General features: G+C 35.9%; 1 protein-coding gene across 9 annotated transcripts in view; it reads right to left on the bottom strand.

Moving 5' to 3' along the window:
• Window positions 1-17,676, bottom strand: part of AHI1 (Abelson helper integration site 1) — a 222,134-nt gene that overhangs the window by 186,100 nt on the left and 18,358 nt on the right. For all 9 annotated transcript variants that reach the window (XR_007462863.1, XM_049654404.1, XM_049654402.1 and 6 more), the window contains 4 exons: window positions 9,530-9,749; window positions 8,179-8,371; window positions 6,297-6,392; window positions 1,077-1,262 (listed from right to left, as the gene is read on the bottom strand). Coding sequence is in view for 8 of the 9 variants with exons in the window: in XM_049654404.1 (XP_049510361.1) it covers window positions 1,077-1,262; window positions 6,297-6,392; window positions 8,179-8,371; window positions 9,530-9,749 (695 nt within the window). In the remaining variant the exon portion in view is untranslated. The remainder of the gene's footprint in view (window positions 1-1,076; window positions 1,263-6,296; window positions 6,393-8,178; window positions 8,372-9,529; window positions 9,750-17,676) is intronic.

Raw genomic sequence — 17,676 nt, forward strand, 5'->3', positions numbered from 1 at the left:
ACCTACCAGATGTTATTTCACAGCTCTGATATACAATGGTATCTCTCCCCTTAATATGGCAAAACTGATACCCTAAAGACCTAAAGTTTTTAAATTGTGCTTTTCTTAAGAAGAGACTTAACTCCATTCAAATCAATGCAAACCAACCCTGTGGTCACAACTTACAATATCAATTACAAAATATCCAACTGTTCTGAAATGTCTCATTGCAAATAAGACAAAAACAAAAATTTTGTTTTAGAGCCAATTCTTTGCTAAAGTCATTCATAGTTTTAATCTATGGAAAACAGCAGCAGAAACATTTACTGATTATTTGAATAATATCGTGAAAAGTTTGCCTATAAATCATGGTACTGCAAATGCCTGGACCAAATCTAGCTTGCTGTTTTTGTCAATAAAGTTTTACTGGAACATATCCATACCCATCTGTTAGCATTGCCTACATATGTGTTATGTACCTACTTTTACGCTACAAAGACAAAGTAGTTCCAACAAAAACTATATGACCTACAAAGTCTAAAATATTAACTATTTGGTCCTTTACAGAAAATATTGGTCAACTCCTACTTCATATCATTTTTTATGTTTAATTTTTAAAAACGAGTATTATTTTTAAAAATTCTCCTAACACTGAAACTTTTATTTAGTACTAAAAAATTCGTTTAAGTGTCTTTTTTTTTTTTTTTTTTTTTTTTTGAGAGAGAGAGAGAGCAAGAGAGGGCACACAAACTGGGGAGGGGGAAGAGGGAGAGGTCTAGAGGAAGAGAGAGGATCTTAAGCAGGTTCCATACCCAACACAGAGCCCAATGTGGGGTTTGATCCTATGACCCTGAGATCATGACTTCAGCCAAAATCAAGTGTTGCATGCTCAACTGACTGAGCCACCCAGGCACTGCCATTTAAGTATCTTTTAAAATATAAGCTAGCATAGGCTTAATACATAGCTGTTGAAAGTACTTTTATATTCCAGAAATCAATTAAAATAATTTTAGAGACCTTATCTTTCTAGAAATGGAAAATGTTACCATTTAATTTCAACAATGGAGAACATATATTTATATGTGCTATTAACTTACACATTCTGGAACTTTCAGTCCTCTTACAGTTACGTACAATGTTGATGGGTACCAATTTCTTGGGTGTTTTGACCACCATTCAAAAACCTCAACAACATTTAATTGGTATCGAGGCTTAGTAGGTGGGTAATACAGCTGCAAACGAAGTTTTGAATTGATGTTTACATTTCCATTGGCTCCGAGAAGCTTAAAATAAAAATTCATATAAAATATTACTTTTACTGAAAATAAATATATCCAGTAAAGCAATAGTACAAGTCAAAAACTCATTGAAGAAAAAAAAAAAGATTAATATGGCATGATAAAATTCCTTAGAGATATAAAGCAAAGAATACTGAATTGGTTAAACACAATTCCAGATCATCTCAGCAAAAGGTAACCCAAACAACTTTTTACATATTTTCTTGATAGCCATCTGGCATGTACAAATTCAGGCTGTTGGTAAAGCACTTACATTACTGTGCCAGATGTTACTTTGCACAAAGGAGGTGATCAAAACACCTTTGTTTGTAATAACAATGATAAAATTAAAATGTGTATTATTTAAACACAGAAACAAATTTTCCATTTGTTTGTATCAGTTTTTTAATGGGAACATTTTAATGTTTTAATTTTCAAAAAGTCAAAATCATTTTCAAAGAGTAATTAACATAAAGGCATTCATTACATTAAAAAATATTTTAATCTACCTTCTTAAAAAAGTTTATTCAAGGGGCGCCTGGGTGGCGCAGTTGGTTAAGCGTCCGACTTCAGCCAGGTCATGATCTCGCGGTGCGTGAGTTCGAGCCCCGCGTCAGGCTCTGGGCTGATGGCTCGGAGCCTGGAGCCTGTTTCCGATTCTATGTCTCCCTCTCTCTCTGCCCCTCCCCCGTTCATGCTCTGTCTCTCTCTGTCCCAAAAATAAATTTAAAAAAACGTTGAAAAAAAAAAATTAAAAAAAAAAAAAGTTTATTCAATAAAAAAACTTATTAAAACAACTTATACTTAAGTAAATGGAGATGCTTATGAGAAAAATAAAAATCTTACCAACTCAAAATAGGTCCTCTTTTACCAGACCATGACTCTAAGTTGAAGATGTCTGTTTTCTTTTTTTTTTTTTAAGTTTGTTTATTTTGAGAGAGAGAGAGAGAGACAGAGAGAGAGAACCTGAGCAGGGGAGAGAATCCCATGCAGGCTCCACACTGCCAGCGCAGAGCCCAACACAGGGCTCAATCTCATGAACCCTGAGATCATGACCTGAGCCAAAATCAAGAGTCAGACGCTGAACCAATTGAGCCACTCAGGCGCCCCAGAAAATGTCTTTGTTAGCCGTTGTGTCCTCTACAAATTAGGAGTAGAAACAGTTTGGAGCTTTTGCAGCAGTTCAGACAGAACATGAAGGTGACAAACTAAGAGAACAGGGACTGGGTGCAGGGAATATACTGAGTAGCTGTTCCTGACTGCTGCAACTTGGAAAGGAGAAAAAGGGAAGATTCAAGAAAAACTCAAAGGTAGTGCTGTCCAACAGAACTTTCTGTGATGATAGGACTATTCTACATTTGTGGTCCTCAATACAACATACACTAGTCATCTATGGCTATCAAGCACTTGAAGTGTGGCTAGCACAACTGTGGAACTCAATTTTTAATTATATTTCATTTTAATTAATTAATTTGAATTCTAATAGCCACACGTGATTTGTGGCTACCAAAATGAACAGTGCGGCTCTAAGGCTGTAAACGTGGGAGACTGGGCTGATGGCAACACTATCAACTGAAGTAGCAGATACAGAAGGGGTAAAGAATATAGGTAGAATGTTCAGACTATAGGAGTCTAGATATTTATGGGTCATCCAAGTTGAAATGTCTGAAATGTGAGGCAGAAGCAGGAAAAGTGGGTCTAAGAAAGGCAGATCAAAGCTGAAACTATGAGTAGGAGTGACATTAAAGAGGTAAGTGGAAGACCATGCCAGAAACTGAAGGATGAGTACAGGGAAAATGAAGGAAACCAAGAAAACAGAGGTTCGAGAGAGTGATGGATCAAACACACATAGGTGTGATTAAAAAAAAACCTAAAGTGTTCACTCAATAAAGTGGCAAATAGAAGTCACTGATTCATTTGGAGATGTTTGCATAGCTGAAACAAAATCCAGATTGTAGTCTGTTCAGGAATGAAGCATCAATAAAGAAACAGAGCTGACAAAAATATAGCCTATCTCATCCCTAGCCTTCTAGGGAAGAATGTAAAGTCAATGGAGGTCGTAAGCTGAGAGTTGATGTTATGATATATAGGGGTAAACAACAGTTTCAATAGAGTGATAGAGTTGTTCAGTAATTAAATAGTAAGCTCTCAAGACTCCCTTCATAAATCCTACTCCTGTCTTAAGCTTATCATAAGGGAATAATATTTTAAGGAGATATTATTCCCCAGATTCTAAATCAAACTTTCCTATAGGTTGTTTTAATACCCACCAGGCAATCTAGTTTACACTAGTATGATGATTAGCATGAGTAAATGACTACAATCCAGCCAACATCCTGCTATTAGTAGAACTTGGATAAATAAAGCTTTATTAAATTTAAAAGAATGGTAATATATATGTGCTAAATGAATTGAAAGTACCCTTAACTGAGAATCTGTATCTGGATAAGGGTCCTTTGGGTTTATTTGAACCCCTATATAACTTTACAATATCCTAGGACATTCCTGGACCCAATGGTATAGGTATTAACACATTTAAATTTTAACTTAATCCATGCTACTTTCAAAGATGGATTTTTCCTAGTCACTGTTTCCATACATTTGTTCATTTTCTCAATAGACATTCACCATACACTTTCTGTGTACCACTAATAGGCTGGGAGCTAGTGGTAATTATGCAAGAGAGATTTTCAAGAGAGTAGTATGTCAAATGCAAAGAGATATGGTAAAATAAGGACTAAAGCATATTCAACAAATTTGCCAAAAAGAAGTTCCTGGTGATTTTGAAAAACTTACAATCTAATGAAGGGAATACATAAGTGTTATAATACAGGAAATACATAGAATACTTTACCCTTTATAGGGGGTGGAGAGGAGAGAATTCCTGATTTGCCATTTCTGCCAATGGCATAAAATGGATAAATAAAAACCTATGTGACATTTAAAGGGAAAAGGCTATGAGACATTATTGTTTCCCAAGTGCAGTTCGTAGTAAATACTGTAGTTCTGCACAAAAATTAGCATAAAAGGAACGAAAGTACTTTCTAGTAAGACCACACAATGACAGTATTTACTATGTGAAAGTAACCTTTTTTTTATTTGTTTTGGCTTTTGCATTATTTTTCGCTCTAAATCAGTTTGGCGGGGGGAGGGATATAAAAAAATTTTAACACGTTACAAAAGGGTGATTTTAGAAGGTGCATTGGACCAACTGATTCCTAAGTCCACTTTAAAATTTTTTTTTTTTTCAACGTTTTTTTTATTTATTTTTGGGACAGAGAGAGACAGAGCATGAATGGGGGAGGGGCAGAGAGAGAGGGAGACACAGAATCGGAAACAGGCTCCAGGCTCCGAGCCATCAGCCCAGAGCCTGACGCGGGGCTCGAACTCACGGACCGCGAGATCGTGACCTGGCTGAAGTCGGACGCTTAACCGACTGCGCCACCCAGGCGCCCCCTAAGTCCACTTTAGAATAACTTCCTCCCACAGCCAATCTGGCTGCCTTATAGCAGGCAGTCAGACTATACCTCTTCTAAAGACCCTCTATAACCCCCAATGAGGATTCAGTGCCTTACCTGGGTTTTCACACCATCCACTCTATAGCACATAATCACATAAGTAATATGGTTTTTAAAAAAATTTTTTTTAACATTTATTTATTGCTGAGAGACCAAGAGACAGAGCACAAGCAGGGGAGGGACAGAGAGACAGGGAGACACGGAATCTCAAGTAGGCTCCAGCTCTGAGCTGTCAGCACGGAGCCTGATGTGGGGCTCAAACCCACAAACTGTGACATGACCTGAGCTGAAGGCGGACACTTAACCAACTGAGACAAATGTCTAATTTATCTATGAATGCTCTGTATTCAGCAGAGTGCCTGGCATTTCACAGACACTTAAAGCTTTATTGAATGGATGGATGCAAAAATGGAAAAGTTTTATAAAGTGTACAAAATAGGTTAATTTCAAGATGTTTTGTAACTCATTTATATTTGAAGTCAGAAATAGAGGATACCAGGAATAAAAGAATTAACCTTATAATTACAAATTATATAAATTATGACTTATATATAATATATAAATTTACATGAATTTATATATAATATATATAAATTACATAAAATATAAAATTATAAAATTCCCCTTTTGTAAAAACCAACCTATCCATGTCTTTTATGTCTGCTGAAACACTCAAAAGACACCATCATTTCCTACCTAGATTACTGTTAACAATTTTTAACCTTAATCTTCCAGTACATATATCTGCACCCTCTCAAATCATCCTCCACCAAGCAAAGTAATCTTTCGAAAACATAAATCAAATTATTTTACCCCTTTGTTTAAAATCCTATAATGGCTTCCCATTGCTCTTTAGAATTCCACAATGGCTTTCTGTTCCTATAATGGCTTCAAAGACCTTGCATAGTCAAGACTCTGTCTACGTCAGCAATCTTTTCAGACACCATTTCCACCCTCAGTCTCTGTCCTCCAAAATTAGCGGCCTTTTGGTTATCTGAGTACATCCCGCTCCTCCCAACATCAGGGTCACTGCATATATGGTACCTTCTACCTACCTACAACTCTCTCTCCCACTGCCACCATCTAGCTAATACTCAGGTTCAACCTCTCTTCTTTAGGAAATCTTTCTGTGACCTCCACACAGTATTTACAAAAATTGCAAGGAATGATAAATTGTATAATCAATTATTTTATATCTCCTTTTCTTGCTAGAAAATGAAATCTACAAGGCCAAAGAGTTTATCTTCTTTTTCACTGACTAGAAAAGTTGCTGGCACACAGACAGTATCTTTTTCAATACTACATACTCAGAACCAAATAGTGTATCTGGCACATACTACATGCTCAATGAATATTTAAGAACCTGAATGAGTATGCTCTAAGCTTGAATTAATAATTCTTCTCCACTGCAATCTTGCCTCACATCACAACTCCCTATATGAAAGCAAAGTGACTTGGGGAAATGTAGCCAATCAGATTTGAAGATGATTTTTAAAGCATTTAAAATGGGTGAAAAACATACCTTGAGAAATGCCCAGGCAATTTTCCGAAAGCCACATTCTTGACTTTGAATTTCAGAGTTATTCTTAATTTCATCCATGCTTAAGAAATCAAGAATCTGTAAATAGGTACAAAAAATTACTTCAGAGAATACTAGCCTACATGAAATTTAGTATTTTCTAGTAAAATATTATTGAAATTAAAAGAATAATTAGTATACTTCACAGATGTTTTCTTCACATGGAAGAGAAGCATTTCTTATCTCATTTCATTCACCTTTAAGTTAACTCATTCTGTCAGTGAGGGTCCATTTTTTTGACCACTTTTATCTTTTATTAATAAATCATTTATTAAGAATTATTTCACATCCAAGACCAAATATTAAGTATCTCAAATATAGTCTAGGCACAAATACACCAAGCACAGAATTCTTAGGCTTTGATTGATTGATTGATTGATTAATGTCTGAGAGCAACTTCAAAAGATTGTTTAAAAAACCTGAGATCTGATCTCTGGGTCCTTCCTTGGATCACTTTCCTGAAGTTGGGGATTTTTCTCTTTGGATACGTGTTGTCATTAGGCTCTCAAGAGGATTTCTTTCATATCTCCATTCTGTCTGGATGTTCAGACTCATGGATGTGGACCCAAGCTGCCACAGACACTATCCGTGCTCTAGGTACTTGTCAGAGATGATCACTTAGAACTACCTGGTACTTTTCAAGAGCTCAGCTGAGATAACAAGTCTTTACAGATTGCTTAAAAAATGATTTTAAAGACTTCTAATAGATACCAAATTGTCCTCAATAAACCCTTAAAAAGCTGAAGTCAAAAAGTAGTTTTGACAATAACATTATGTTAAAACTTAAGAAGCAACAAAAAATGTCATAATCCAACAATCTTTCTTAAATCTACTAATCTTACTAAAATAAATGTGAGTGAGCATTATAACAAATGACAAATTTCTATGACAAAGAAAAAGTTCCTTGACATACAAGTTACATCACTTTTTAAAAAAATCACAACTTTGTGTACATCACACAACATAATCACAGAACGTAAATAGTGTTTATATAATAAACATATATAGATCATATGAAAGTTAAAGATCAGAAAAACATGTAATTCCACAAAATCAGTCATTGGTGCTCGTCACATCTTGCTGCTCCACTGCTAAAATTCTGCATCTTGCTTAAATGGGAAGAGAGGTTTCTCCACTTCCCTGGGCTTATGGAGAGATGACATGAAGAAGAGAAATGTGTATTTCAGGTTTAAATCACCTTCAAAAACAAATTACCTACACCTAAAATTGGAGTAACTTTGGGGAAATATTTCCTTTACACTCTGAACCTTGATTTCTTTGCTGGAAAAAAATCAGAATAACAAGTCAACTCAAAGGCCATCTATTCCATAAAACTTGCCCTGACTGCTCTGACTCTGCACTAACCCTCCACATCGAAGTTGTTCTACTTCCTCTTAGTTATATATTACACTGTCTTAGCTAAGCGATCTCTATTCCTCTTTATTGCCCTTGATAGTGTATAAACTCTTAGAGAGTCCGATATGGTTAAATGAGTTTACATTTTATAAAACGGATTAAGAAAGAGGACTATATAGATACAGATTACATTCATCACCTCAGTTTACAGTCATGGTGTTGCTGTAAGAATTAAATAATAGAGTGAATCAAATGGCTAATTACTTGCACTAGTAAATGCTCAGGAAACTTGCTATTACTTGAATTTCTCACTTGTTATCTCCATAGCATATTACAAACACTAAATCCTGGGGATTCAATCCTCACACTACTTTGTTGCATTATTAAACTACTAAAAACAACAGCTTATATTTATGCAATTAAAATATTAATAACCAAACATAGTTTAAATCACTCTATTCAATCATACCTCAAAAAACAAGATGACTTTAGGGCTCTCATCAGAATCTCGAAGCAAATAGGGGAAGTTTTCATGAAATATAATTTGTTCTTCCCATTCTGGAAGTCTTGATTTTAACTGTTTGAAATCAAATGGCTGGGTCATAATAGGAAGAATGTAATCCACATTCTCTTTTTCACAGTAAGATGAAACAGGCCGTTCACTGTTCAAAAACAGATACGTCCAATAACACAATTAAGATTATTTTGAGAAGAGAAAAAAATATAGTGCTTGAGGTAAAGAAATAACAAATAGTCGTGATATATGATGAAAAATTATTTTGGTTGTCCACTGAGAAAATTACAAATTTTATGAGACTTACAAGTGGTAGTATCCTACTATCATCTTGTATTTATATGCTATTCATTGGTTTCAGTGAATCATTTTATTACAGAAATATAAAGCAAGAGTTCGGCATACAGAGCTACAATAAAGTAACTCCTTTAGAATCTTAAATGAGTCTATGATAAAATAGTACACTACATTTAAATAAGAAAATGAGTACAACAGGATTGCAAACCTTTTGAGGTATGTCATATTTTTTTTGTATGCCCTAAGACAAGTGAATAAGTGACTTTTTTGATAATCTTCATGTTTCTCATCCCTGTCATTTTTCAAACCAAATGACTTTTTTTGAATTCTAGTATAATCATTTATTTTACTGTGCTTTTCATTTGTAAGCTTCAAGCAGGTATGAGCTACAGAAGTAATATTAGAAAAAAGATTAAATTCAAGATTCATTTCCCTCATATGAGGCCCAGGTAACATACTATCTTCAAAAGAAAAACATGAAGTTAGACAATTAAAGCACTTATAGTGCAACATGCAATGATTTACACTGCAAGTTACATGCCATAAATTAGTCATGAAGTTTGGGAGAAGCTCTCTCAACTCCCCTCGACTTAAAATCAATCCCTGGGGGCACCTGGCTGGCTCAGTCAGTTGGGCATCTGACTTTGACTCAGGTCATGATCTTGCAGTTTGTGATTTCGAGCCCCACAATGGGCTCTTGTGCTGACACCCCAGAGCCTGGAGCCCACTTCGGATTCTGTGTGTGTGTGTCTCTCTCTCTGCCCCTCCCTAGCTCACGCTGTGTCTCCCAAAAATAAATGTTACAAAAAATTTTTAAAAATAATCACTGAATTAACATATGTTCTCCATTTCTTCTATAAAACATACTGATCAGTATCAATGGTTGATGAACACCGACAACTAGTAAACTCTTCTCTAATGCAAATCTTTATCTCTAATGATAGAAAATAGGACTTCTACTGCAGACAGTTTCAAATTCAAGGGTTGGCTGTGCAATTAAAAACATTACCTATCATCTTTCTTGACATATTGACCAGTATGCTCATCAATCACATGAATTTTTACCATTGGGTGAGAAATCATAAAATCAGATTTAAGTCGATCAGTTCGGTGAATGTAAACTCCCAGGACAAGATCATCATCAAGCAAACATTTGGGATAGACAGGACTATCTCGGCTTGTAACTTCATGAACACCATCACCACCTGTGTCTTCTTTATCATCTGAAACTACATACATGAAAGAAAATCTACATTATAATTAATTGTTCCCATAACAATATAGCAACAATATAGCAACCTAATCTTTACAATCCATGATTATTTGTCTTTGTAACAAAGTAACTTCAAAGGAAAATAAAGAAAAAGCCAGACGATAGCAGATTACACTCTAAGATAAAATATTATGTTTACGAATGCATTAAAATAGGGTGAGGAATCTTTCTTTTTTTTTCCCTAACAAGAACCAAGAACACAAAAAGAAAATAATGAGAACTAAAGGCAAAAAAGTGATTTTATTTAGGTATTTTCTAAGTAGAATATGTATCACTCAATTAACTTATAACTGTAATTTCTTCTTCTGGGTAGGAGGTAAGCAGGTCAATGCTTCTGGCATCAGCAACTTGAAAAAGTCAAATGAATTACAAAAACCTTATTTTTAAAAGCATCAGAACAGTACAGAGACAATGTATAGCAGATGGACTAAAATTCCAGAGAAGGAGAATCATTCAGTGATAAGCTGATGGACTGACAGCTCTTTTAGTCTCTGGGGACATTTGTTGATTCAGGGTGTATGCTGAGGATCAGGGTTTAGCCCCGCAAAAGGTCACCACTGGGAAAAAGAGTAGCAGTAAACTTTTAGTGGTTGATGGGGCTATAGCCATCATACTGGAGATTTGAAGAGCCTCAAACACATGGCTAATTTTTCCCTGCAAAACTGAACTGAGAGACTGAAGAGGTAGCGAAATCTCCCCAGTCTTGTGGTACTAGGAAACAATGACCCACCAGAGGAAGAGGCCTGAAACAAAACAGGCAAAATAAAGCCCTAGAGGGAATGGTCATTTTCCACCTATAGCCACTTTTCACCTGGGGTCACTTACCAATTCTGGGTGCAGCTAGAGGTTGAGAATCCAGGCATGGCCCCTGGAAGAAGGCCCCGACTGGGGGCACAGAGAAGCCAGCAGAAATTCTGGTATTCACGTGGGGCCGGAGTAACAAAACTGAAGACTTGAGGGGCCTCACATGGCCAGTCTCCCCCTCAAGGTATCTGCTAAATTTTGAAGCTGCATGGGGTGGAAGGCTAAAGGACTAGGCTGAAAACCTCAGAAGGGCAAAACTGAACCTCCCACAGTCTTTCAGGCTGAGGAGATAAGTATTTGTCAGATTCTCAGTTCAAAACTCCTGGAAGGCCACATCCGAGGAATGGGGCAAATCAAAAATACAGTCTACCAAAACTAAAACCCAGTGTTGACCTAGCTCAATTTCTGATGGATTAAAATCAGTTTTCAACCCTATCTGCCTAAGAGAGTAAAGAGAAAACTCTAATAGGAGATAAAATCAGCTGGAGCCTCTAGTATTCCACACACAATATCCAGCATATAATAAAAAGTTACTAGACATAAAAGAGGCAAGACTATATAACCAACAACCAAGAGAAAAGACAGAAAACAGAAGCTGACCCACAGATGATCCAGACTGGAGTTAGCACACAAAAGCTTTAAATAACTATGATTAATATGCTCAAGAAAATAAAGGGAAAGATGGGTTAAAATGGAAACTTCCTGGGGCACCTGGGTGGCTCAGTTGGTTAAGTGTCCTATTTCAGCTCAGGTCACAATCTCATGATTCCTGAGTTCTAGCCCCACGTAAGGCTCTGTGCTGACAGCTCAGAGCCTAGAGCCTGCTTTGGATTCTGTGTCTCCCTCTCTCTCTGCCCCTCTCCTTCTCATGCTCTGTCTCTCTCTCCCTCTCTCAAAAATAAATAAGCATTAAAAACATTTTTAAAAAACAGAAACTTTCTACAGAGAACTGGAATGCGTTAAGAAAACCAACAGGCATTCTGGTGCTGAAAAATAAAGCATCTGAAATTAAGAACTGGATATACAGATGTGTTTAACAGCATACTGGATACAAAGAAAGACATGATTAGTGAAACAGAAGAAAGAGCTATATCAATATTCAAACTGGAGCATAATGGAAAAAATTTAAAAAGAATATGAGGAAAAACATAAGAAATATGTAGATACACTTATATTTATATACATAAATTTATAGTCTAGAAAAAGAGGAGGGAATAGTGAAGAAGCTATATTCTAAAAAATTCTGACCAAGAATTTTCCACAATTGTTAAGTAATATCTACCAGTAAACTCTAAGCAGGGTGAATTCCAACAAACCCATATTTAAGTATAATGTGATAAAACACTCAAATCAAATAGAAAAAGAAAATCAATAGCTGAGTCAGAGGGGAAAAAAAAGTAATAATCCCACTAATGGGATGTAAATAAGACTGCTGCTGGAAACAGAAATGATGGAAGTCAGAAGACAACTGCATGATTTCTTTAAAGTGTTAAAAAAAACCCCAAAACCTGCAACCTAAAATTCTCTACTAGCAAATAGGCTTCAAAGATGAAGGTAAAGTGGGGTGTCTGGGTGGCTCAGTCAGTTAGGCATTGGACTCTTCACCTCGGCTCAGGTCATGATCTCATGGTTTGTGAGTTCAAGCCCTGCACTGGGCTCTGTGCTGATCGCACAGAGCCTGCTTGAGATTGTCTCTCCTTCTCTCTCTGCCCCTCATCTACTTGCACATGCTCTCTCTCTCTCACTCACTCAAAATAAATAAATAAACTCAAAAAAAAATGAAGGTAAAGTAAAGGAATTTTAACACAATAAAATTTGAGGAGATTAGGAGGCCTGTACTAAGGGAAATACTAAACTGAACTCCTCAAGCAGATGAAAAATGGAAAAATGGAGATTAAAGAAAAAGTAAATTTGGGGGTGAATATAAAGATCAGCAGTACAAAATGGTCAATATATTAGCTGTGAAGTTTAAAATACATGCAGAACTAAAATGCATGATAAGAAACCTATGAGGCAGGAGAGAGAGATGCAGAAAAAAAACACCTGGCAAAATTAGGATGGAATTAAATTATTCTAATGTTCTAGCAGTATTGGGGGAGCATATTTTGTTAGGGAATTAATTTGTATTAGACTATAATAAGAATAAACTTCATGTTCTTGAGGGTAACAAACTGTAAAAGAATATAGAATTAACAAGTTAATATAAGAAGAAAAATTTTTCTAATTTTTTTTTATGTTTGTTTTTGACAGAGAGACAGAGCATGAGCAGGGGATGGGCAGAGAGAGAGGGTGACACAGAATCTGAAGCAGGCTTCAGGCTCTAAGCTGTCAGCACAGAGTCTGACACAGGGCTCGAATCCACGAACCATGAGATTATGACCTGAGCCAAAACTGGACGCTTAACCAACTGAGCCACCCAGGCGCCCCTAGAAGAAAATTTTTAAAATAACTTGAACAATTCAAAAGAAGACAAGGAGGAAAAGGAACATAAAACAGGTATATCATACAAGAAGCAAACAATGAGATAATAAATATAAAGACACAGAAAGATTGCAAACAAGGGGCTTTTTGTTTTTTTTTTAATTGCCTTCACTTTTATTGAAGGTCTGTTCCCAAGATGCTCACAGGCTGGGGGCTGTGACCCCACATGTTCTGGGGTGGGGGAAGAAAAGAAGTGAAGGCAAAAAGGAAATGAAGAGACACTATAGCCCAAGCAAAGGGGGGGGTGCAAAGTAGGCACAGGTGGGACACCTAGGAGGTGGCATGGAGGAGAAATAGAGTAATGGCAAGCTCTATCTAGACCTGGGGACCATGGGCCAAGCATAGGTCTGAAGGCTACCCCTCCCTCACCAAGTTGGCACCACCTGGCAGTGTATTGTGGGTAATGATGGAGAAATGATGATGGGCAAAATTGTATGATGTAAACTCAAACACAAGTAGATCTTGAGGCAAAAAAAAATTATTAGAGATAAAAAAAGATACTGTATAATGATTGCTCTTATAGACTGAATGGTTCTGTCCCCACAAGATTCATATGTTGAAATCCTAACTTCCAATGTGACAGTACTAAGAGTTGGAGTGTTTGGAAGGTGATTAGGTCATGAGCATGGAGCCCTCATGGATGGGATTAGTGCCATCTATGTATGAAAGTCTACAACCAGGAAGTGGGTCCTCACCAGACACCAAATTTGTGGGTGCCTTCATCTTGAACTTCCCAGCCTCCAGAAATGTGCAAATAACTTCATTGTTTAAGCCATCCAGTCTATGATATTTCGTTACAGCAGCCTCAACGATTAAGACAACGTGCAAGTATCAATCTGACAGGAAGATATAATGACACTAAACATGCATAAATTCAATAACATAATTTCAAAAAATATAAAGAAAAAAACAGAAATAAAAAGAAAAAGAAAAACCCAAAATTACAGTGTGAATTTTAACACTTAACAAATGATAGAATAAGCAGGACAAAAAAAATCAGGAAAATGAGCTGGACACAATAAGCCCAATCTAACTGACATACATAGAACACTGCGCCCCATGGCATCAGAATTCACATTCTTTTCAAGTGCACATGGAATATCTATCAAATTGACTCTAAGCTGGTCATAAAGAAAGCCTCAATAAGTTCAAAAGATTGAAATCACTCACAGTTTGTCCTCTGAAAACAATGGCAGATAGAAATGAAAACAAGATAACTAGAAGATAACCTGCTGCCTGAGACTTAGACAATATACTTCTAAAACTGGCGATCGAAAGAGAAATTAAAAAGGAAATCAGAAAATGTCTTTATTGAATGATAATGAAGATACATCAAAAATTTGTGGGATACAACTAAAGTAATACTTCGATGAAAAGTTAAGGTCTTAAATACACATAAAGACTGAAATCTGATTAAAATCTATCTTACAAAGCTAGAAATAAATAGCAAATTAAAGCAGAATGAAAAAACTAATACAAATAAAATAATCAAAATAGTACACAAATGTACAACAGATAAAATTCAAAGCTAAAGGGTGATTCTTTGAAAATCCTGAGACTTATTAAGATATCACGAGAAAATGAATTACCAAGATCAAGGGACACCCTTTCAGACGCTGTAGACATAGAAAATTTGAAAATTTGGATTAAATAGACAAAATTCTCAAGAAATACAGTCTCTCAAACCTGACAGAAGAAATAGAAAATATGAAGAGTGATATTTATTAAAGAAACTACATCAGATGTAAAATTCTTCCCACAAAGAAAACTTGACCAAAAAGACTTCATTAGTAAATTCTCCAAACATTTATGGAAGGAAAAACACCAATTAATACAAATATTTCTAGAGAAGTGAAAAAGATGAAACATTTCCCAACTATTTTTGAGATCACCAAAACCTTGGTATCAAAAACTCTCAGTATTTCAAGAAAGGAAAAGTACAAACCATTCTCTCTCAGGACCCCAGATACAAAAATCCTAAACAAAGTATCAGTTATTCAAATCCAGTAACAGATTAAAAAGTAGAGAAAGAGGACCTCTTCCAGGAACACATAGATGACTTAATATTCAAATAACAATTAATCACATTAATAGAAAAAAATGGTGAAAATCTATATGATCAAGTTGAGAGATACAGAAAAAGCACCTGATAAAATTCAGTATCTATTCATGATTTAAAATTTTTTTAAATGTTTATTTATTTTTGAGACAGACAGAGACAGAGCATGAACCGGGGAGGGTCAGAGAGAGAGGGAGACACAGAATCCAAAACAGGCTCCAGGCTCTGAGCTGTCAGCAGAGCCCAATGCGGGGCTCGAACTCACGGACCGCGAGATCATGACCTGAGCCGAAGTTGGACGCTTAACCAACTGAGCCACCCAAACGCCCCTATCTATTCATGATTTTAAAAAACTATTAGCCAGTTAGAATAGAAGATAACTCATAAACTTGATACAGGGTATTTACAAAAAAACCTACAGCAAACACCACACTCAGTGGTGAATTAATTAACGGAAGCTTTTCCCCAAGGCTGATAAACAAGAAAAGGGTACCTGGTATTTTCACTTACTATTTAACACTATAATGGAAGTCCTAGCCAGCGTATCAAGGCAAGAAAAAGGAGTAAGATACAAGGACTAAAAAAAGTGCAATGAAATAATCATTATTAACAGAAGATATTGACTGTGTATGTAGAAAATTCAAAATAAGCTATGGATACAGTCGTAGAAGTAATTAAATTAATTTAGCAGAAACACTGGATACAATGCTAATTTTTAAAAAATCAATTCTATTTCTATCTACATAGATTTAGAAGCATGTATACATGCGCGCGCGCACACACACACACACACACACACACACACAACCAGCAGCAAACAAACAGAAAAAATTTAAAAAACAATGTCATTTATGACAGCATTAAGAAACATCAAATACCTAGGAATAAATCTAAAGACAGACTCTCCCGAAACTTACAATATTACCAAGATAAACTGGAGATGTAAATAAATGGAGGGGCATACCAATTTCATAAGTGGCAAGAATTAATACTTGGTAAAGATGTCAAATCGATCTAGAAAGTTGTTAAACTATAAATATCTTTCAATTCTGGATCAAAATAATGGTGGGTGTGGGGGAAAAAAGAGGGAGAATTGAGAAGCTGCTTCTAAAATTCATCTGGATTCAAAGGGCCAAGAATAGCCCAGGTAATGCTGAAGAAGAAAAAACTACTGGAGTAATTACACAACTAAACAGCAAGATCTATCATAAAGGTACGGTAATTAAGTCATAGTTGTATTGGTACAAACAGTCTAATGTAACAGAATGGAAACTGATCCATTCACATAGTCATGTTATTGATGATAAAGGTGACACTGCAATACAGGGGGAAAAAATGCTCTCTTCCATAAATGGTACTAGGTCAATTATACATTCACACGGGAAAAAAACGGGTCTTAACCACCACCTCTCACCGCACACAAGAATAAATTAATTCCAGATGAACTGTAGAGCTAAATGCGAAAAGCAAACAAAAAACTTTCAGAAAATAATGTATACAAAAACATCTTCAGGACTTGGGAAATATTTCTCAAATCTCAGAAAGCACTTGCCATCAAAGGAACAAAGTGGATAAATAGGGCTATATCAAATTTTCAAATTCTGCTTTTCAAAAAATACCGGTAATAGAAGAGTAAAAGCCAGAGTGGGAAGATAGCTGCACTATGCACGTGTGTATGTACGTACGTGTTCCTATCTGAGAAAAGACTGTCATCTAGCTATATGAAATATTCTCACATTAGAGAAGGCAGACAATTCCATTTCTTAAAAAACACACATAGAAGACTTCAACAAATTCACAAATAAAGAAATCCAAGTAGACAATAAACATGAAGAAGTTGTTCAACCTCACTAGTTACAAAAGTTTAAAGTAAAAACGAAATATCACTATATATTAAGAATGCCTACAATTTTAAAATACTGACACTATGTTAGTGAAGATGTGAAGCACTGGGAGCTCTCAAATATTGCTAGTATCATCAATACTAAACCAGCTCTGGAAAATGGCAAATATTTATTAAAGTGAAAAATATACACAATCTATGACACAGTGACTCTCTCCTAAGAAGATGGCCAAGAAAAATGTGTATCTATGCTCCCCAGACAGAAGATGTGACTAGAATATTATAGCTTTATCTGTACTCACCTAAAACTAGAAACAACTCAAATGTCCATCAGTACAACAGGTAAATTACTGTGGTACATTCACCCAGTGGATACATATACGGTGCAAAAGCAGAACTGATAATGAAGAAGCTCCACTACGGGCAACAACAGTATAAATCTCACAAAAATAATTTTGAGTGAAAGAAGCCAGACACAAAGAGCACGGTATTTCTGATTCTATTTAAAGTAGAAAAATTGACAAAAATAAACTGTGTTTCATGTCAAGATGATGTGTACTCCTGAAGGGCAATGAACGGGAGGGGTATTTAAGGGATTTCTGGGTGCTAATGATGTTGTTTCTTGATTTGGATGGTGATTTTATAGGCACATTCAGTTGGTGAAAATTCACTAAGTAGTGTCCCCGACACCTGCAC

The sequence above is a fragment of the Panthera uncia genome, assembly GCF_023721935.1.
Source record: "Panthera uncia isolate 11264 chromosome B2 unlocalized genomic scaffold, Puncia_PCG_1.0 HiC_scaffold_24, whole genome shotgun sequence".
NCBI classification, from domain to species: Eukaryota; Metazoa; Chordata; class Mammalia; order Carnivora; family Felidae; genus Panthera; species Panthera uncia.